At 53.1% G+C, this 21,017-nt stretch overlaps 1 protein-coding gene across 1 annotated transcript in view; it reads right to left on the reverse strand.

Moving 5' to 3' along the window:
- The window catches only part of SCN5A (sodium voltage-gated channel alpha subunit 5), a 99,904-nt gene that overhangs the window by 23,455 nt on the left and 55,432 nt on the right, over positions 1–21,017 (reverse strand). The window contains exons 15-20 of the mRNA XM_012756399.2: positions 15,376–15,549; positions 13,708–14,064; positions 7,863–8,303; positions 6,263–6,424; positions 3,151–3,271; positions 2,181–2,335 (exon numbers count right to left, since the gene is read on the reverse strand). Of these exons, the coding sequence (XP_012611853.2) occupies positions 2,181–2,335; positions 3,151–3,271; positions 6,263–6,424; positions 7,863–8,303; positions 13,708–14,064; positions 15,376–15,549 (1,410 nt within the window). The remainder of the gene's footprint in view (positions 1–2,180; positions 2,336–3,150; positions 3,272–6,262; positions 6,425–7,862; positions 8,304–13,707; positions 14,065–15,375; positions 15,550–21,017) is intronic.

A 21,017-nucleotide genomic window follows, 5' to 3' on the forward strand; every position in this document is an offset into this window, starting at 1 on the left:
TTCTTTTAAAAGATGAATTTTATCCAGTTACATTTATTATTAAAATACATGCTTGATCTTGCCTCTGCCATATTATTCTCTGTTTTCTGATATTATGTTTCCCTGTTGCTTCTTTTTTCTTCTATCTTTTGCTGTAAGATGTCTGTTTTCTTTAAAAATTTTTTTCCCTCAGCAATTTGGAAGGGATATAGTTTGCTTTCTGTTGAACAAGTTTATAACTTTAAATAACACTCAGACTTCTTTTTCTCAATATATCATTGACATGGTTTTTTAACAACAGTGCTTGGCTGTCTACCCTGATTAGATTCACCAGATGCTTGCCAAAACTCCTCCTCACTTTATGCTAGGCTGAGCTTTTCCTCCACAGCCCAGACTAAGTGGCTCTGGCTGCCCTTGTTTGTGGCTGTTTAAAAACAAAACTCGTTAACATATTGTCAAATCATCCTTCTCTGAAGCCTACAGAGATTTGGCTCTGGCTGCCAATGGCAAAACAGCAGGGAGGCTGCAAGCCTTGGCTCCAGGCCCACTCTGGAACAGGGGAGTGGCAGTATGGGTGGGGTGGGATGCCCAGAGGTCTAAAAGTGACAGCTACAGTGCCTCCCCGTGGCCTGTCCCCTTGGGAGGAGGCAGCATGGAGTGAAGGCACATAGCCTTGGATCAAAGCGCCCTTTCTCACCATCTGTGGTCCAAAGTATTCCCTGCTAGTTGCGTATCCATGGGGTTCTCACCTCCTCAACAATACAGGTGCTTGCTCTCCCTGCGCCAGGAAAGTTGCCATGTCTTCTGCCTTCTTACCCCTCTGCCTGCTCACCAGCACCTTCCAGAACCCTCTCCAGGGCTGCCCCATCTCTCCCTAAAAGGGATCTGAGAGATCAGAGCGGGCTTCTTGGGAGCCAGATGGAGCATCCCTGGAGGGCCTCACTGCTCTTCCCAGCCTCAATACCTCACTGTCCCCCACTGTCCAGCTCCATCTGCTTCCTCCAGGGAGTCTTCCCTGATGCTCCAGCTCCCTCCAGCTCCCCCCGCCTCCCATGATGAGTCCTCCACTCTGTTCTTGCTCCACTCTTTCTTGTGCTGGTCTTTGACTGTCTTGAACCTGCTGAATGTGGTTCCTTCAAGTAGACTGAAACCTCTGAGGCCAGAGCTGGGGTCTCCTCCTCCTGTTGCTTCCCCATGGCTAGATACACAGGGGTAAATATTAATACAAGGAGAGCTTAGAAAAGACCTATCGAACAAATGGAAAGTCAAGACAAAGGTCTCTGGAATTCAACTGCCTGGGTTCCAACGCCAGATCTACCATTCCTGAGTGGTCAGACCCTGGTCAAGTTAATGTTTCCACAAAGGGTTGTGGTCATGAGGATTATTAAATGCAGTGATGTGTGAACTATATGGTTTCACCTCTAGGCTGTAGAAGACAAGGACTAAGCTGATAAAGACACTACTATCAGGCAGCGTTGTTAACTACATCATAAGGACCTGTGCTACAGTTTGGTTTGTGTGACCTTTCCAAATCTATGTCAAAATTTGATCGCTGGTGTTGGAGGTGAGGCCCGGTGGGAGGAGTTTGGGTCATGGGGGCGGATCCTTCATGAACAGTTTGGTGCCATCCTCATGGTGATGACTGAATTCTCAGTTCCCAGGAGAACTGGCTGTTAACAAGTTTGGCACCTCTCTGCCCTCTCTCTCATCAAGTGATGCCTGCTTCCCTTCACGTCTGCCATGAGTGGAGGCTTCCTGAGGCCCTCACCGGAAGTAGATAATGGTATCATGCCTCTTGTACAGCCTGCAGAACCAAGAGCCAAATAACCTCTTTTCTTTATAAATCACCCAGCCTCAGGTATTGCTTTATAGCAATGCAAACGGACTAAGACAGCCTGACAGGACACCTGATGCTGTGCACAGGTGGGTGTGTCACCAGAGCCCTGGTGTGGGAGGCTGGTGACCTGGGGCCAATCATTCCCTTTTGTGCAACAAGGGCTGGACATATGGCCTCTGTGAGCTCCTCCTGCTCTGGCTTCGTGCGTGCCGTGGGGGGTGAGTCTGTGAGCTGCTCCCTGCTCTGGGGGCCTGGGGAGCGCATTTCCAGCAGAGGCTCTGCCCCAGTTTCTGGTTTGGCTTTCCAGCTGGAGCCCTCTTTTCTCCGCCCTCCCTGCCCCAACCCTGCGTCCCCGGGAGGGTACCAGCGCTCCACTGCTGAGCAGGATCATGAAGATGATGAATGTCTCGAACCAGCTGTGCTCCACGATGCGGTAGCAGGTCTTGCGCAGCCGCCACCAGACCTTCCCCGGGGCCTGCGTGGTGTCCACCGCACAGCAGGGACAGCGCCGGACACAGCCTATGGGAGAGGTTGAGGGTCAGACCCAGTTCAGGGCCTGCGAATGCCCATGACTAATGGCAAGCGGTTGGGTGGCTGGGGTGATGGCTGAGTTACAATGATGGGGACAGGGCCACAGGGCGGGGGGAGGGCTGTGGACACTGCACCCAGGGCCACACACTCAGCAGGCACTCCATGGAGGGGCTGGATGCACGAAGCACCCAGGGAGTGGTGAGTGAACAGCCCGGTAGGTCTGGGCAGGGGCAAGGCTGCAGTTGGGATGGGTTCCAGCTTGTCCTCTGCTCATCTGGGAGCCCTCCCCCTGAGGAAATGTCAGGAACTCCTGGGGGGGGGTGCTCTGTCCCTGGGGCTTCTCCATGTTTGCAATGTCTGAGCCTTGGGAAAGGTAGACCCCCCACCCCCCCCAGGAGACAGTCCCTGCTGCAAACCTTCATTTTATCCCCAGCTGTTCTCCGAATATACCACCCATTCAGAAGGGATACAGATGCCAGTCATCAATATGGCCACATGCCACACCTGCCTCAAGTATTTACAGAGGGGCTACTATGTGCCAGGTGCCATGCCAGGGCCTGGTGGCCCAGGGCTGAGTTAGAGTCAGGCCCTGCTGCTGTGTGGGCACACAGTGGTGCTACCACACCACGGACACAGTGTCCCCATCCTTGGTATGGCTGACTCGCTGGGCAGATGCAGGAACCCTTGGCCTCACAGAGGAATGGAGGAGGTGGGCAGACGTCCAGGTCATAGTGAGGGTGCCACATGACCCTGGGCCCCAGGGCGGGACTGAGAGTGGGGCAAAGGGCTGCCCAGGCCAGTACCTTCAGTGAAACAGTCCTCTGGATCCTTGACGTCATCACCGAGGTCAGGGATCTGCTCCAGGAGGTCAGCAGTGTTGGTCAGGTCCGCTGTGCTGCCCTCGGAGTAACTGTCCTCCTGGATCTGTGGGCAGGGGTGTGCGGTGGGCTGGGCAGCCTTCACCCTTGAGCCTGGAGTCTGGGGGAGCTTGGGGCTCCCTGAGGGGAGGTGGCCAGACTACCCTATGCTGCACACCCTGGGAGCTGTGGTCAGGGGTGAGGGGCCGGGAACCTGCCACGGAGACACCTGTGACCAGTCGGGGCTGAGCCAAGGCTGGACCTCGGGGCTCCTGGGTCCACAGTTCTGGTCCCCTGGAGTCTAGGGCTGGGGTGCAGGGGGTGTGGAGGCGTTCTGGGCAAACACTGGGATGGGGACTGCTGGGAACAAAACAGACATGGGGTGGCAACATGGATACACACTGGGACTTGGACACATGGTGGTGGCTTGGCACATGCAGTGGGAACAGGCATGCCACATCCAGAACAGACTCAGACCCAGGACCACACGGGCACATGTAGGCAGCGAGATCAGACACAAAGAGAGCAGGCCAGCAGCCCAGCCCACACTTTCTCCCCAGTTCCTGTGCGTGCTGGTGTCGGGGCAGAGAGCCTGGAGGACGACCAAGAAGGTGCTGAGACCTTCCCTTCCCGGACATGCCGGGGTCAGCGCCCCGACCTTGATAAGCTGATTATAGGGGCGCTACAGAGAGGAGTGTGCATGTGGATGTGTCCTTGTGAATGTCTGTGGGTGTCACTTGTGGGCGCAGGTGGCTAAGGGTGTCTGTGTGTGTCACTTGTGGGCGCAGGTGGCTAAGGGTGTCTGTGTGTGTCACTTGTGGGCGCAGGTGGCTAAGGGTGTCTGTGTGTGTCACTTGTGGGCGCAGGTGGCTAAGGGTGTCTGTGTGTGTCACTTGTGGGCGCAGGTGGCTAAGGGTGTCTGTGTGTGTCACTTGTGGGCGCAGGTGGCTAAGGGTGTCTGTGTGTGTCACTTGTGGGCACAGGTGGCTAAGGGTATTGCCGTGGCCTGCAGGGCCCCGCCCAGTCCCCCTACTAGACCAGTGAACCCTTTCCCAGTCCCCGTGAGTGCTGGCTGCTTAGCCGGCCTCCCCTGCAGAGAGCTGCCGTCCTTGAGGGGTGCCCGACACCAGTGATGGACTGACACAGGAGTCCGAAAGTCCCAGCCCTGCCTTGAGCTGGGACAGCGCTGTGGTGCAATTCATGCTCCAGAGCTCCCCTTGGGACCAGGCCGAGGCAGACCCCAGCTGAGATGTCTTCTCATAGCTTCTTCCTTTGCTTCATCCTGCTTCTGTTTTTTCCCTAAAGGTTTCTCCTGAGAGCAGCCCCTCAGCAAGTCATTTGCACAGGAATCCCTGTCTCAAGCTCTGCTTCCAGGAACATGACCCCAATGCAGGTGTGCAGGGAAGAGGTGTCCCCGAGAGATCCTCCATTTGCTACAGGCCAGGGCCAAGTCCCCCCAGATCGGCCGGCCCCACCTCACATCAGCTCAGGCCCGGGCTCCAGTTAGCGATGGGCTGGTCTGGATTCGTGGGCATGCCTGTGCTCCCACCGCTACCTTCTCCTCTCTTCGTTTGGTAAATCACTCTGCTCCAGTCTCAATGTCTTCTTTGCAATTTTGAGGTTTGCAGTGGGGAAGGGCTGGATTCGGAGGGGTGGAAGCAGAGCCCGCTGCTTGGTGCAGGGTGGATCTGTGGCCAGAGGGGTGAGGCTCTGCGTTTCATGGTCCCCCACGGCTTTGAGGGTCCCCTCCCTTCTCCTTCCAGCTCAGCTGGGTCAGCAGGAGCTGGGCTGTGAAAGCGGCAGGCCAGGGGAGATCTTCATGCTGCTTTTCTCTGCAGACACTGGAGCTGTCTAAAGCATGTGGGGCTGTCGTGTGGGAGGATAAGTTCTTAGGATCCTACTGCAGGTGAGATGAGGGAGTCCTTTTTCCAGGAAAACCCCAGCCCATCTCTCTCTCCCCATCACAGGCCCCATGATGAATTGAGTTGAAGAAAGGAAGAAGTTACAGAGCTCATCCAAAGGCCAACATTCTGGTAAGAGAGTCCCTCCTCTCCTGTGACTTTCTGTTTCCCTGGTGTCTTCCTGTCCCCACGTGCCTTCAAGTGTCAGACCATCTGCGGACAGAACCATGACCTGCACAGCTGGGATGATGACTACACCATGCCCTAGCACCCCAAAACTGGCCATGAGCGCAAAGCCTCCTGCGAGCCCATTTCACAGAAGGGAGAAGTCACAAGTGCTAGACTGAGAAGCGAGGTCTGCAGGACAGTAGCCACCACGTACTTTCTCTGGACATGTGGCTTCCACCTTCCACAGGCCTGAGGTGAGTGAGGTTGGGTGGCACAGTCAGCAATGCCACCAGCCCTTAGCTCAGGGGCTGCAAACTCAATGGTCCCAGGGCCAGCAGGTGAGGGGACGCAGTCAGGCAGGTGGCTCTGTGGCCAATCAGAGAGCTCCACCAGCATCCAGCAGGTGGCTGCCACTTGTCTCTTGGCAGGGTAGCACCTCTTCCAACTTTCCAAGAGAAGCCAGAAACGCACACTTTTACATAAAAGCTACCGAGTTTTAAATGGTAGTAGCTAATTCAAAGTAAAACCTTTTTGTGGCCGGAACAAAACCCAGTGGCAGGCTGGGTGGCCTCCTGTCTGTGGCCTCTGCTTTGCTGCAGGTTAAGGAGCAGCTGGTGGCCAACGTGCCAAGAACTTGGTCTCAGAGCTCCCTTGAAGTCCTCTCCGGATGAGGAGGTTCACAGGACAAACGCTTGCCGGACGGGACCAACACACAGAGACAGAGGGTGAGGAGGGGTGAACTCACGGAGGTGGCGGGTGACTCCTGTCTCAGTGTCACAGGCTGGCTGCTTTCAGGACTGCCCTGAGACCCCGGGCCCTGCGCCATCTCTCCCCTGTCAGGACAGGGACGCCCACCCTCCCCTCTGCAGACCGGTCTCCCACGCTGCCCGTGACAGCGGCTGTGGCTCCCAACAGCGAATGCAGGCGTGTCCCGGAACCTCTGGCAGCCTGGCTCCAGCACAAGCCGCAGGGACAAAGGTGTGCATTACCTCGCCGCCCCCTGCGGCCCGGGGCTCTGCTTTCTGCTGCCGCCGCCAGTCTGCCTGGCACGCCCTGGCCTCGGCCTCGGAGGAGGTGGTCTCTGACACCTGGCTCCAGGTCCTGGGCTCCGGGGGGGCCTCGGGGCCACCGGACACAGGCTGAGATTCCTGCTGAAGAGACCCCAGCCCGTGAGCTGTGCCCATGCACCCAGGCAGAGGGGCTCCAGGGCCCTGGCCTGCGGGCCCTCAGGCCCTGCTCGTGCAACCGGGGCGCTGCCTCCTGCCTTGCTCACGAAGCCTCCGTCTCACTGAAGACACCTCCCTCAGGGGCCATAAACGGCCAGGTGGGAGGCTCCTTGTAGGTCGAGGCAAAGGGACTCTAGCCAGACAAACCCCTGGCCAGCCTGCCACAACTCCCTTTCCTGACTCCCTGGGAGGGGCAGCCGGGCCATGATGCCCAGCTCACAAACACCGGCAACTCCACATCAGAAGGACGTCCTGACTTCTCCCATGAGTTCCCATGGCACCCCAGCCTGCCTGCATGTGTGTGAGCTCACATACATGCACACGCAAACACACACACGCGCGCACGCACACACACACGCACATACACACACGGGCCCCAGGGAGCCACAGCCAACAGGCTCAAAGAAGGGAAGGAGAAGGAAATGCAGGGGCAGCTGGAATTCCACTCCTGTGCGGGAGATAATTGGAAGCCGTGGTCCTGGCAACGCCAAGGCCCCTCCCCCAGCAGACATGGCCGCCACCCCACAACCTGACTCAAAGGGCCAAGGCTGGCCTCTGGGACAATAGGGGGGCAGGAGGATGTGAAACCAAGCCCGGAGCCTCAGATCGAGTTCCACACGCGGGGAGTGGCTGCTCTGCACAGCCAGGCCACCCAGTGCAGGCCAGAGGAAGCGGCCAGGTGGGCCTGACTCCACAGAGAGCCTCTCCTTGCTGCTTGACCTAAAGACCTGAGGAGGAGCCATCTGAGCCTGGCCCAGGCCAAGGGAAAAGCGAGTGGGGGTGGGGGGCCCTGTCTGCTTTGCCCAGACTCTGGTCCCAAGTGTTAAAAATAACAGGTTGGAAGATAAGATAGTGCTGTCCCTGACACTCCGTCTTAGGGATGCTTATTTTTAAATCTCAGAGTTAGCCCTGGGAGCGGGAGGAGGGGGCAGTCTGGAGGTCAGAACGCCACACTCGTCCCTCACCGAGACATTCCGCCTCGCTGGCCCTGGAGGGGGACGGTGGTCGGTGTGGGGACTGGGTAGCCAGGGGCTCTGTCCTAGACTCACGAGGAACTCCTGGCAAGCTTTTCTCTCTTGCCATGCCTCAGTGTCTCTGTCTGTACAATTAGCTCCCAGGACCAGGCGGGGAATGAAGGATGGACAACGGCACCTCCCCGTGTCCCTTCCTGAACGGGGCTAGGGCGCGAGGGCTGAACGCTGGTCTGAGCACCCCTCTGAGAGGCCGGCTGTTGTGTGTGGGAGGGGGCTGCCTTCTACCCCCAGCCCGCTCCCCGCCCAGGCTGTCTGGCAGGGGCAGCCACTTTGAACAGGCCGGGCCCCCTGGACAGCAGGTGCTGCACGCACGTGGGGCGGGAGCTCACCTGCTTGCTGGACTCTTCCTCGGTGCCCAGGCTGTTCTCCTCATCCTCCTCTTGGTCGTCTGTGTCCGACTCAGCCACGGCGATGGGCACGCACACAGGCTCTGGATCCCCAGGGTTGCCCTGGCCTGGCCGCTTGCCTTCTTCAAACCGTGTCTCCTTGCGGGCTGGAGGCGCCTTCTCCCCCTCTGGGGGTGGTGGGGAGCTGGGGGCGCCCATGCAGCTGGGCAGCTGGCCCCGGGGGGCCAGGGCCACGGGCTTCTGGGGCCGCCGTCGCAGGAGCCCACAGCAGAAGTCCCAGGTGGTCCGCTTGACAAAGCGCAGGCCCCGGTGGATGCGGGCCAGGGCCAGCTGCAGGTTGTTCATCTCACCGTCCTCATCTGGGGCCGTGAGGTTGTCTGCGCTGAAGGAGCTGAGCAGCAAGGCCAGGAAGAGGTTCAGGACCTGCGGAGGCAACGGGTCAGAGCCTGTGCCACGTGGTGGATGTGCAGCCCTAGCTCCACGATGGGAGACCGAGGCCCAGAGACCTTAAGGACTGCCTACGACACACACCCCTGAGGCCCGAACCCAGGGCCCTGGACCCTGATCCCAACTCCTCACTCTCTTGATTAGAGAGGGTTTGGCTCTAAAAGAAAAGAAAATTCTAATCCCTCTTTCTAAGGGTTCAGACACAGTCTGAACTGAGGATGTTGAGACCCCTGGTCCCTATGTCCTGGCTCAGGTCCAGTGGGAGAACGAGGTGTTTGTCCAATGTCAAGGCCTACAGATGGGGACAAGGCCCAGTAGGGGTGTTGGCCAGGGGCACACAGGGAGAAGGCGGCAGAGCCTTGTCCCGGCATCAACTACTGTACACACAGGCTTCCCTCCCTTCCCTCCTCCTGCTGCCTGCGGGTCACGGGGGCATGGGGTCATGGTGGGCATGGGGTCGTGGTGGGCACAGGGCTCCTCCCCGGGCAGTGTGAGTCCAGGCAGGGACAAGACAGAATCCCACCCACAAGCAACGTGGAGCTCTCGGGGCTTTCCTGGGGAGGGGCCTGTGTGTCTGTTGGTGAAGGAGGGGCAGCGATCTGCCGCTGAGCGCCCTGCAGTAGCCGGCTCAGTGTGCAAAGGTCTGGGGCTGCCGCTGTGGCGCACACTCCACCTGCGCCCCGCACTCCACCTGCGCCCCGCACTCCACCTGTATCCCCACGCTCCACCTGCGCCTCATGCTCCACCTGCGCCCCGCACTCCACCTGTATCCCTACTCTCTACCTGCGCCCCATGCTCCACCTGCGCCCCGCACTCCACCTGTATCCCCATACTCCACCTGTATCCCCACACTCCACCTGTATCCCCACACTCCACCTGTATCCCCATGCTCCACCTGCGTCTCATGCTCCACCTGCGCCACGAACTCCACCTGTATCCCCACGGTCTACCTGTGCCCCATGCTCCACCTGCGCCCCGCACTCCACCTGTATCCCCACACTCCACCTGCACCCCACACTCCACCTGCGCCCTGCACTCCACCTGCACCCCACACTCCACCTGTATCCCCACGCTCCACCTGCGCCCCAAGCTCCACCTGTATCCCCACACTCCACCTGTATCCCCACACTCCACCTGCACCCCAGACTCCACCTGTATCCCCATGCTCCACTCTCGCCCCACACTCCACCTGTATCCCCATGTTCCACCTGCGCCCCACACTCCACCTGTATCCCCACGCTCACCTGTGCCCCACACTCCACCTGTGCCCCACACTCCACCTGTATCCCCACGCTCCACCTGTATCCCCACGCTCCACCTGCACCCCACGCTCCACCTGCACCCCACGCTCCACCTGCATCCCACGCTCCACCTGCACCCCACACTCCACCTGCATCCCACACTCCACCTGTATCCCCATGCTCCACCTGTATCCCCACGTTCCACCCCCGCTCCATGTTCCACTCCTGCTCCATGCTCCACCCTCGCCCCACACTCCACCTGTGCCCCACGCTCCACCTGCGCCCCACGCTCCACCTGCGCCCCACGCTCCACCTGCACCCCACACTCCACCTGTATCCCCATGCTCCACCTGCGCCCCACACTCCAACTGTATCCCCATGCTCCACTCGTGCCCCACACTCCACCTGTGCCCCACACTCCACCTGCACCCCACGATCCACCTGTGCCCCACACTCCACCTGTATCCCCATGCTCCACTCGCGCCCCACACTCCACCTGCACCCCACACTCCACCTGTATCCCCATGCTCCACTCTCGCCCCACACTCCACCTGTATCTCCATGTTCCACCTGTGCCCCACACTCCACCTGTATCCCCATGTTCCACCTGCACCCCACATTCCACCTGTATCCCCATGCTCCACTTGCACCCCACACTCCACCTGTATCCCCATGTTCCACCTGCACCCCACACTCCACCTGTGTCCCACACTCCACCCGCGCCCCATGCTCCACCTGTATCCCCATGCTCCACCTGCACCCCACACTCCACCTGCACCCCACACTCCACCCGTGCCCCATGCTCCACCCGCGCCCATACTTTCCAGCTGAGGAACACAGAGGCCTGGGCAGAGAAGGGGGCGATGGCAGCAAAAGAGGCCAGGAGGGCAGGGGAAGCCTGTCTGGGAGGTGAGGGTGCGTGGAGGGCGCCGAGCGAGGGGGAAGGCCTGATGCGCTGCCGGAGCCAGAGGAGGGGCTGAGGGCTCAGACATTCCACAAGGCACTCACCTTACCCAGGTCATTTATTAGGGCTTGTGGGCGTGGATCACTGTGGGGATATGCATAACCCCCCTGCCTTTGGATGGTTCTAGACAACTGCTTGTTGTCAAGCCATCCTGCACGTGAGAAGCTTTAGCTTTTGTTTAGAAAGAGGGCTTTTGCTGTGTGGCAAGGGGCTGGGCTTGGGCCATTTCCCAGTTCATGGGGGGTCAATTAAGACGGCGGTGGGCTGGCTCCCGCACAGGGGTCAGACGGCCCGGAGCATCCGCAGGTCACCAGGCCCACGGTGGGCTGGGTGTCTCCTCTCCCGAGAGCCCTTAGGCAGGGTGGCATGTGAGGGTGGGCGCCCAGTTCTCCTTGGAAATCCACTCCGAGCCCCTAAGGGAGCTCGGCTCCCCCGGCCCCCACCCCCGGGACTCCACACCTGTCAGGAGGCCAGGAATGAACATGCAGATGAAAGCGGCCTCAGAAACACGCCTTTGGTTTAAAAGTAACGCACATTCATGGGGACAGTGTAGAGAGTTAAGAGTAGGCACTCCCATCCTATCTCTATGGAGAGGTGATCACTTCTGACACCTGGTAGCGTTTTTCGTGTCGTCCGTCACTGGGGGTGTGGTGGGGTGTGTGATGCGATTCAGAGCGGCTGTCTCCACGACCTCTGGCCTGGTCCCTGGCCTTTGCCTGCAGTGGCTCGGACCACCTGGTCTGCCTTTGTTCCTGGTGTCCCGCTCTGGTTCCTCCCCCCAGCAGCCATCAGCCACACCTGGCCCTACACCCCCTGACCTATAGGAGCCTTGGGCCCAGGCTGGGGGCAGGGCGGGGGGGGGGCGTGCCTGGGCAGTCCCATCAGCCCCTGCAGGAGTCCAGGGCCTCCCTCGTCTGGGCTTTAGAAGTCCGGCTTCCTCTGGTGTTTCCCGTCAGTCCTGCTGCCGCTGCTCTCCTCCCCTGCCTAATCATCACTTCCCATTTCAATGGCAATCTTGCTTCCACCCACGCCAGGCAGCAGCCCAACTCCTGAGGCGGCCGGGGAGGGGGCTGCGTGGGCTGGCGTTCGCTTCCCTCCTCCAGCAGCCTCTAATCTTCCCGTCCCCAGGCAGATCCGCTGGGAAATAGCAGGGCTGTGTGTGAGAGGGCAGCTCAGCCTGGCGCTGGGCTGAGTGCTGGCAAACTCCGTTCTCCTTAGACAGACAGTCTGGCAGAGCTGCCGTTGGGCCAGGGGTTGAGCGAGGCTCCACCCCAAAGGGCAGCCACTCGGAGGGGACAGGAGGGGGGTTGTGGGAACAGCCAAAGAACTGGGTTCTACTGGCACTGTGCACTGATGCCCTGGTTCCTCTTTGGGCTCTGGGCTCTACATTTGAGGCCTGAGGGGAACTGACCCCGAAGTGGCCTGTCCTGTCCTGGCTGGGTTAGGGCACATGGGAGGAGAAAGCAGGCAGCTTTGGGGAAAGGCTCTGAAATCTACAGCCCGTGGCACTTGCCCCACAGCAGGCTGGAAAAGCGGACCTAAAACCTCTCTGTGAGCTGATGAGTCTCTGAGCTGCTCATGATAGAGACACACAGCTACAGCAGGAGCCAGACAGTGCAGGTATGATGGCCATGCGTGTGTGGGCCACCTGTGTATCCAGGAAGGTGGCTGCGTGTCCACAGTGGACACTGGCTTCTGCCTGAACCACTGAGTGGCCTCTACCTTGCCTCTTCCTGAGGCTCCCTCTCTGGCATTTAGACTTTGCTCTCTCAACTCCAGAATTTCCCACAGTGTAAAGACACAAGGCAAGATGCACCTCCTAGGACAGACAGGTGGCCACAGGAGCAAAAGTGTGGGCCCTGCATGATGGGACAGCAGGAACTCCAACCATAACTGCTCAGGGTGATATACAAAGCTCGTACAGGCTCCCACGTCATCTGGGCTTTGCTCACCCTGCTTAGAATTATCTGCTTTCAGGTCAGCTCTAAGCCCTCCTCCAGGCAGCCTTCCTTGATGTCCCTAGCTGAAAGAGAGCAGCACCCATGGGTTCCTCCTTAATGTCTCTGATCACTCTGACCAGTCTGAGAGTTATTTCAGGCCTGTTTGAACTCCCCACCTCCCCAGTCTCTCAAGAGGGTGAGTAGTGTCAGGGTTGGTGCCACATTTACCTCTCTATGCACAATGGCATCTGGTACCATGTTTGCATGCAACAGGGGCGCAGAAAATGTTTGTTAAGCTGAACTGAAAAACCGTGTGAAAATTCATTGATAGTAAATGACAATAAAACAATGGGTAGATGAGTAAATACATACATGAATGAATAAAAATGAGTAAATAATAAATAGGTAAAAGTGGGTGACTGAATAAATTAACAAAATGCAATGAGGAATGAGTGAAGGGATGGGTGGATCAATGAGTGATTGTGTAGATAGCAGGACAGATAGATGAGGAGATGATGGATAGGATTGGTAATGAGTGAGTGGGTGGTTGGGTTGATAGATAGATGGGAGTAGATGAATGAGTGGAGGGGTATGAATGAATGAGTAGGTAGAAGAGTGATGGATGAATAGAGGGATGGATGGGCAAATGGATGGGTATGTATGTATGTGGGTGAATGAACAGGGGTCAATGAATGGGTGGTTAATGGACAGATAAATAGATGGTTGATGAATGAATGGATGGATAGATGAATGAATGAATAGATGGGGGTTTATAGGTGGATGATTGGATAAGTGGATAGGAGGATTGGTAACTACCAATTCCCTAGATTGATGGAAAAGTGGACAGATGGATGGGTGGGTTGGTTGGTGGATGGGTAATTGAAGAGAGGATGGGTATATGAATAAGCAGACAGATGAAAGAATGAATGGGTAAGTCAATAGATAGATTGTTGATAAGTAGATAGTTGGATGGGTAAGTGGATGCATGGGTAGTTGGATGAATGAATAGGGTGAGTAGGGAGATAAGTAAATGAGTAGAGAGATGGATGGTGGGTAGACGGCTGGATGAAAGATTGATGAGTGGGTGGATGGTCTGATGGACAGATTGTGGATGAGGGAGTAGATGGAAGGAAGGGTGAGTGGATGGATACATAGATGACTAGGTTGGTAGGTAGCTGGGTGGACAAATGGATGGGTGGGTGAGTATGTGGGCGTGAGGCCCTTGGCCAACTTACCACAAGGTTGCCAATGACCATGACAAGCAAGAAGACCAGCAGGCACAATGACTGCCCAGACACCTCCATGCAGTCCCACATGGTCTCGATCCACTCGCCACAGAGGATGCGGAAGATGATGAGGAAGGCATGAAAGAAGTCCATCATGTGCCAGCGAGGCAGCAATCCTGAGTCGCTGATGCGGTGCCTCAGCTCCGAGTAGTTCTTGCCAAAGAGCTGCATGCCCACCACGGCAAAGATGAACACGATGATGGCTAGCACCAGCGTCAGGTTCCCCAGCGCCCCCACTGAGTTCCCGATGATCTTGATGAGTGTGTTTAGGGTGGGCCACGACTTGGCCAGCTTGAAGACCCGCAACTAGGGAAGGAGGAAGAGAAGGGGTCCTTGTGAGGGGCTCTGGCTTCCCGATGCCCATGTGTGCCCTCACCCTGCCCAGCTCCTGCCTGAAAGCCCTGGGAGCCTTTGGAGGTCACTGGCACCTGTTTTCCCCATTTCTGCAAGAGCATGCACTACTGTTCCTCCCCACAGCCTGAAGGAAGACTCCCTGGACACTGCTCTGGGAGTCAGGTCAACAGCTCAGCCTCATCTCTCGAAGTCAGCCCTTCTCTCGTCCCCACACCAGCCTCCTACCTGCCTCAGTCTCACTTCCAGCAACTGCCCAGTTAGATTCTCCCAACACAGAATGTCTTTCTTCCTTTTGACCTTTCCTCATTGGGCATCCCCTTCAGGACAGCTCCAACTATCTCTGACTCATCCAATTGCCTCTGATTTTTGTCTCCTCTCAGTTACCGTACCACAGAGAAAAGGGGGCAGGTGCTTAACATTTATTGAATGCCTACTATGTGCCAGGCCTCGTGCTTAGGATGGATTAACTCATTTAAGAACTGCCAATAACCGCACGATGTCGGCACCATTACCTCATTGGACAGATGAGGAAGCCAACCCTTCTTGTCTGAGTCCTTTGGCTCACAGCAGTGGAGTCAGGATTCGAATCCACAGCCTTGGCTTTCCCTACTGCCTCCACCATCCTTCCCTCCTACACCCCCCAGTGGAGCCACACACAGTGCTCAGGACCTTCTCCAGCCCAGGTTTGGAACTCTCAGGCCTTCTGAGCTCCAAGTGTGGTCCAGAGACCAGCAGCTTCGGCATCAGCTGAGACCTGCTGAATCAGCACCTGTATATTAACAAGATCCCCAGGTGGTCTGTGTGGGCATTAAAGTTTTCAAAATGCTGGTTCAGAAACCAGCAGGCAGAACCTTGGATGAGCCGTGAGCAGATCTGGCTCCACCTGTTACTTGCCATGTGGCTGTGGGAAATTCATTTCACCTTTCTTAGTCTCCTCATCTGTGAAATGGGGACGTAGTAATACCAGCCCCACTCCCAGATCCTGTGAAGACTAAAGGGGTCATCTCGGCTTTGCAAATCATCGGAATGGCCACCCCAATTGCCCCCCCCCCCGTAGGGATGTCTCCTGTCCAGTCTATCTCTGTACCTCCCCCCCGCCACCCCACAACACCACCAGCAACCGGCTGGGCACCCAGGGGCAACAAGCAAGTGGCTGTTGGGTGAAGGCATGACAGATCATAGTAGGGGTAACAGGTGACCTCATGGGGGGTGCCCATCCCCCTCCCCCCTCCCCAAACTCCCCACAGGGGGTCCAGCCAATACCAGGCGGAAGGAGCGCAGCACGGACAAGTTGCTCATGCGGGACAGGCCCAGCTCCATGAGGCTAAGGATGACGATGATGCTGTCGAAGATGTTCCAGCCCTGCTGGAAGTAGTAGTAGGGGTCGAGGGCAATGATCTTGAAGGTCATCTCTGCTGTGAAAATCCCTGTGAAGACCTGAGGAGGGAGCAGGAATCAGGGGCTCCTGGCATTAGGCTGCAAAGACCCTCTGGCCAGCAGGGGCCCCCTACCTTCTGCCTCCTGCTCCACAGGGTGTCCCCCTGGGCTGCCAGCTCTCTGACTGCGCCCAGCCTCCCAGCGAGGCCTTGCACGGCCATGGCCCAGGCCCTGGGGGACAGCTCGTTTCCTTCTCCAGCCTTCTCAGCTGCTCACCAGAGGCAACACCAGCCTGGTCTTAGCAGCCTGGGCCCATGGTGGGCTCCCAGCCTCCCAGCTCTACAAGACAGCTGTGACACGACCCAGCGCCAGACTCTCTCCAGTCCGTATCTCCACAGGAAGTGCCTTCACCCCACACGTGGCAAATCCACACATCCCCACAAATACGCGTGGCTCTGCTGGCTCGGGGCCTCTGCCCATGCTGTTCCTGCTGCCTGGTGCGCCCTCCCTCCTTGTCCACACGGCGACACTTCCACTATAAGAACCAGCCACCATCTCTCGTTCTCGAGGGCTGGCGATATGTATGCCAAGTCCTGGGCTAGAACGCTTTGCACGTGCTGTTTCTTTCGATCTGTCCAACAACTCCGTGAGGGAAGTATCACTGTCTGCATTTTACAGGCAAGGAAACTGAGGCACTGAGAGGTTAAGTCACTGGTCTGGGGTCAGGTAGCTATTGAGTTTGAGAACAAGAAGATGAACCCAGTTCTGTCCTTTAAGACTTAGGGCAACCCCCTCTCCCTTCTGGAAACATTCCTGAGTGGCCAGTGGCTGAGCTGCGTCTGGTGCACGAGCCCCAAGCTGGCAGTCTCGGCCAACAGAGCCCTGAGGTCAAGGGGCCTGCAGTGTGGCGGGCCAGGCAGCCGTGACCACGGCCAGCTGCCCCTCGGTGTGCCAACTGCTGTGACAGGGGCACACGAGGTGAGCTCTTCAGGCCTGCTTGGTACACCCACAGTGCTGCTGCTCATTTCTGGAGAGTGGAGCTTGGGAAAGGCCCCACACCTCACCTTGCCCAGTTTCCCAGCTGTTTTGGCAGCAAGACAGCAGATATTAGGTGGAGCCAGGGATCAGGTAAAAAAATAAAAAAGACAGAAGAGGCTCTTGGGGAATTCCTTTGGAGAGGTGATAAATACAAGATTCTTTGGGAATAACAGCATCACCTGGAAGCTGTTTAGAAATGCAGAATCTTGGAGGCCCCCAGACCTGCTGAAATCGGAATCTGCATTTTGACTAGTGAAGTTTGAGAGGTGCTATTTTTGAATAAGAGTTCTCAAACTTGGTGCGCTCTGGAATCATCTAGGGAGCTTTCGCAATAACGATGCCTGAGTCCTATCCTAGAGATTCTGGTTAAGTTGGACTAGCCCAGGTTTGGGGACTTTAAGAAAACTTCCCAGGTGATTCTAATGTGTAGCTAAGCTTGAGAAGTATGTAAATTTCGGTACCAGACATCTTCCTTCCGAAGGCTTACCCCAGGCTTTCGAAGGCCATGTGGATCAAAGCTCCATGGTTTAAGATGTGCAGAGAATGGCAGTCAGACCCCGGGTCCAAATCAGGGTCTGTCGCTGTGTGAACTTGGGCCAGTTTCTTCATCTCTCTGACCCTTGAGTGTCCTCATACATAACATGGGGAGAGTAATAACTCCATAGGAGGTTTCTAAGAGTTAGAGCTAGTGGATTCAAAGTGGATGTTCTGTATGAGAGGGCAATTATTGTTATCGTCGGCAACATTTATTTTGACTGCTGACAGTGGCCAAGAGCTCCAGACCCAGGCAGGGGGTGCCTTCCGCGACATAAACAACCCTGTATGTTTTATAGGCTCGCTGGGGTCTGGCAGATGGAGACTCTGAGCATGGTGACCCACTGCCCCTGACTCCTGGCAGGGGGTCCACTAGGCCATCAGTGCTAATGGTGGCTTTCCAGGTAGTGGGGGAACTGCTGGGGAACTCCAAACTCTCCTTGACCTTGGCATGTGTCTTTAATGGGATCATAGTCTACACATGTCAACCTACGTTTAAAACACAATACCTGGAGAATGTCCTTCCATGCCAATTAAACACAATCTACAGCATCGTTTCTTTTCTTTTTTTAAATATTTGTGGCATATTCCACTGCACAGATGTGCCAAAACTAGTTTAACAATTTCCCTGTGATAGGCATTCTTTTTTCCTTATTAAAAACAGTGTTACCATAAATATCCTTTTACATATATGTTTTAAAACAACTTGTCTAATTTTTTTTCCTAGAATGTATTTCTGGAAATAAAGTTGTATCGCCAATGAAGATTTTTAGAGCTTCTGACACATACTGCTAAATGATCCTCAGAGACAGGTTTTAACCAATTCCGCGAGCTGTATGTGAGAAACTGTTTAACTATGCTAATACTGGGTATTCCATTTCCACCAATTTTTCTAACCCAATAAGACATTGTTGTTTTATTGATTTTATCATATTTCTTTGATTTTTGTATTTCTTCTTTGGTGAAATTGTTTGATCATACTCTTTGATTGTTTTATTAGGGTGTTTGCTTTTTCAGTATTGTTTATAAATGTATTTTATATATTAAGGATATTACCCTTTTGTCTACTATATATATATTGCCATGATTTTCCTGGTTTGTCATTTACCTTTCTTGTATTTTTTTTTAATTAAAACATACTTTAAGAATGTATGCTTTAAGTATAGGACAATATAATTAATGAGTACCTTTGTACATACTACCAAACTTTGCTGAATATTAACATTTTGCCATATTTGTTTCAGATCTTGTGGTCCAAAGCAGGTGGAGGAAAGACTTAGATAGCATTTGCTATATGCCAGGCACTGTTCTAGTGTCTCGCATATATATTTAATCTTCACAGTAGCCCTACAGGATACTATATTATCTATATTACATATATAATAATATATACTATATTATACTACATACTACTATATACTACTTATATACTATAATATATATATTATATAACATACACTATATCATACTACATTTATATTTTTTCTTTTTAAATTTTTTATGCCCCATATCCATTTTTTATTTATTTATTTTTGCATCTCCATTTATAGACAAGAAAATGGAGATGCAGAGATGTTAAGCCACTGACCCAAATGATGGCTTCCACCCTGTGCCATCACAGATAAACCTGAAGCCACCCATAGTACCACATTCACTCCAAGGTAGTCACTACCCCAAATTTGATGCTTATCATCCCACATGGTTTTACATTTTCAATATATATAATAATAACACACAGTATTTTTTAATTATTTTAAGCTTATATAGATGGGCTATGCTGTATGTATTCTCTTTCAAGTTCCTTTTATTCTTAACATCATGTTTATAAGATTTATCCATACTGGCCGGGCGCGGTGGCTCACGCCTGTAATCCTAACACTCTGGGAGGCCGAGGTGGGCGGATTGCTTGAGATCAGGAGTTCGTTCGAAACCAGCCTGAGCAAGAGCGAGACCCCGTCTCTACTATAAATAGAAAGAAATTAATTGGCCAACTAATATATATAGAAAAAATGAGCCGGGCATGGTGGCGCATGCCTGTAGTCCCAGCTACTCAGGAGGCTGAGGCAGAAGGATTGCTTGAGCCCAGGAGTTTGAGGTTGCTGTGAGCTAGGCTAATGCCACAGCACTCACTCTAGCCTGGGCAACAAAGCGAGACTGTCTCAAAAAAAAAAAAAAAGATTTATCCATATTGATACATTTATACATATTCATTCTACTTGTGTACAGCATTTCATCTTGTGAATATGCCACAATTTACGTATCCACTTTTTAAAATGGATGGATAGATGTTTATGTTGATTCCAATTTTCCCTGTGACTAACAATGCTGTAAAGAATTTTCTTTTACATCTTTCCTTGTACAGATGTGTGAGACTTTCTAAATAATATATACATCTGAAATTGTTGAGTTGTAGGGTATGCACATCTGTGACTTACTGGATATTGTACAATACTCCCTAAGATGGCTATACGAAATCCACACTCTTACAAACTGTGAGTTCCCACTGTCGCACATCGTTGCCTACACATAGAAGTTTATTTTGATTCTCTTATGGGTGAGAATTAGTGTTTCAATATTACTTTAATTTCCATTCCTCTGTGTTTCTCTTCATTTGTTTATAACCATCCAAATCTCCTCCTTTGTGATTTGCTTGTCATTTCCTTTGTCCATTGTTGTGGTTGTGTTTTTATCACTGTCTTGTGCCTCTTTTTCTTATTGATGTGTAAGTGTTCAATATTATCTGGATTTCACATCTTTCTATTAAATATTTTTCATAATATCAATTTCTAGCTTGTGGTAGTGATTTCATTTGGTTTGTAATATCCTTTGTTGTACAGACATAAATTTTAGCATAGGTGATCTTAGCAATCTTTCATAGCATAAACTTTTTGGATTGTTTAGGCATTCCCAACCCCAAGATCTTCAAGCTTTTTCACCTATTTTTATTCTTTTAAAGCTTTAAAGTTTTGCTTTATCACATTTTGGTGTTAAACCCAATTCCCCTGCATCTAATTTATAACTACGATGTGAGGTAGGGATCCAAATTTATTTTCTTCCAAATAGACGATCAGTCTTCTCAGCCTCATTTATTGAACAATCCATCCTTTTCCTACTGATTTATAATACCATCTCTGTATTTATCAAGTCTCCAAATATAGATTGTTCTATTTCTGGGATTTCAATTCTATAGCACTGATCCATTTTTCTATCACTGTATCAATGCTATACTGTTTTTGGCTTTATAATATATTTCAATACATTTTAGTAAATTCTCCAACTTATTCCTTAATTTATCTTGATAGGTTTTACTTTTCATATGTATTTTAGGATTACCCTGTCAAGTTCCATAAAAAAAGTATTGACATTTTTCAGTGAAATTAACTGAATTTCTAGGTTAATTTGGGAAGAACTGATATGTCTACATATTCAGATTTTCATTCATGAAAATGGCATTCTCTCCACTTATTTAAGTCTTTTGTGTTTTTCAGTTTCATAATTTTGCCATATAAAATTTATACATCTTTTGATCATTTATTCCTAGATTTCTTAGTTTTTATTGTGAGTTTAAGTGTTGACTCTAAAAAATTACTTTCTCCAATTCATTGTTGATGGTGACTACTAGGAGCAATATCTGGTATATTGAGCCTGTCTGTACCCACTAATATTGTTAAATGCTCCTATTAGTTGTAGTAGGCTCTCTGTAGATTTTCTTGGATTATCTATACAGACAACAACATAATCTGGAAAATAATGTCAGATTTGTTTTCCTTCCTTCCTTCCTTCTTCTATTTCTTCCCTTCGTCTCTCTGCACTACATTCTGCACAACTTCCTTGGATATAAATTTATATTCATTTCATTATCTCTCCAGCTGTATCAATGTGCTATTCAGTTTATACATTGAGATTTTACTCTCCATGGCTATATTTCTCATGTCTAGAGATTTTCTTTGACTGTT

Source organism: Microcebus murinus, chromosome 1 (assembly GCF_040939455.1).
Source record: "Microcebus murinus isolate Inina chromosome 1, M.murinus_Inina_mat1.0, whole genome shotgun sequence".
Lineage (NCBI taxonomy): Eukaryota > Metazoa > Chordata > Mammalia > Primates > Cheirogaleidae > Microcebus > Microcebus murinus.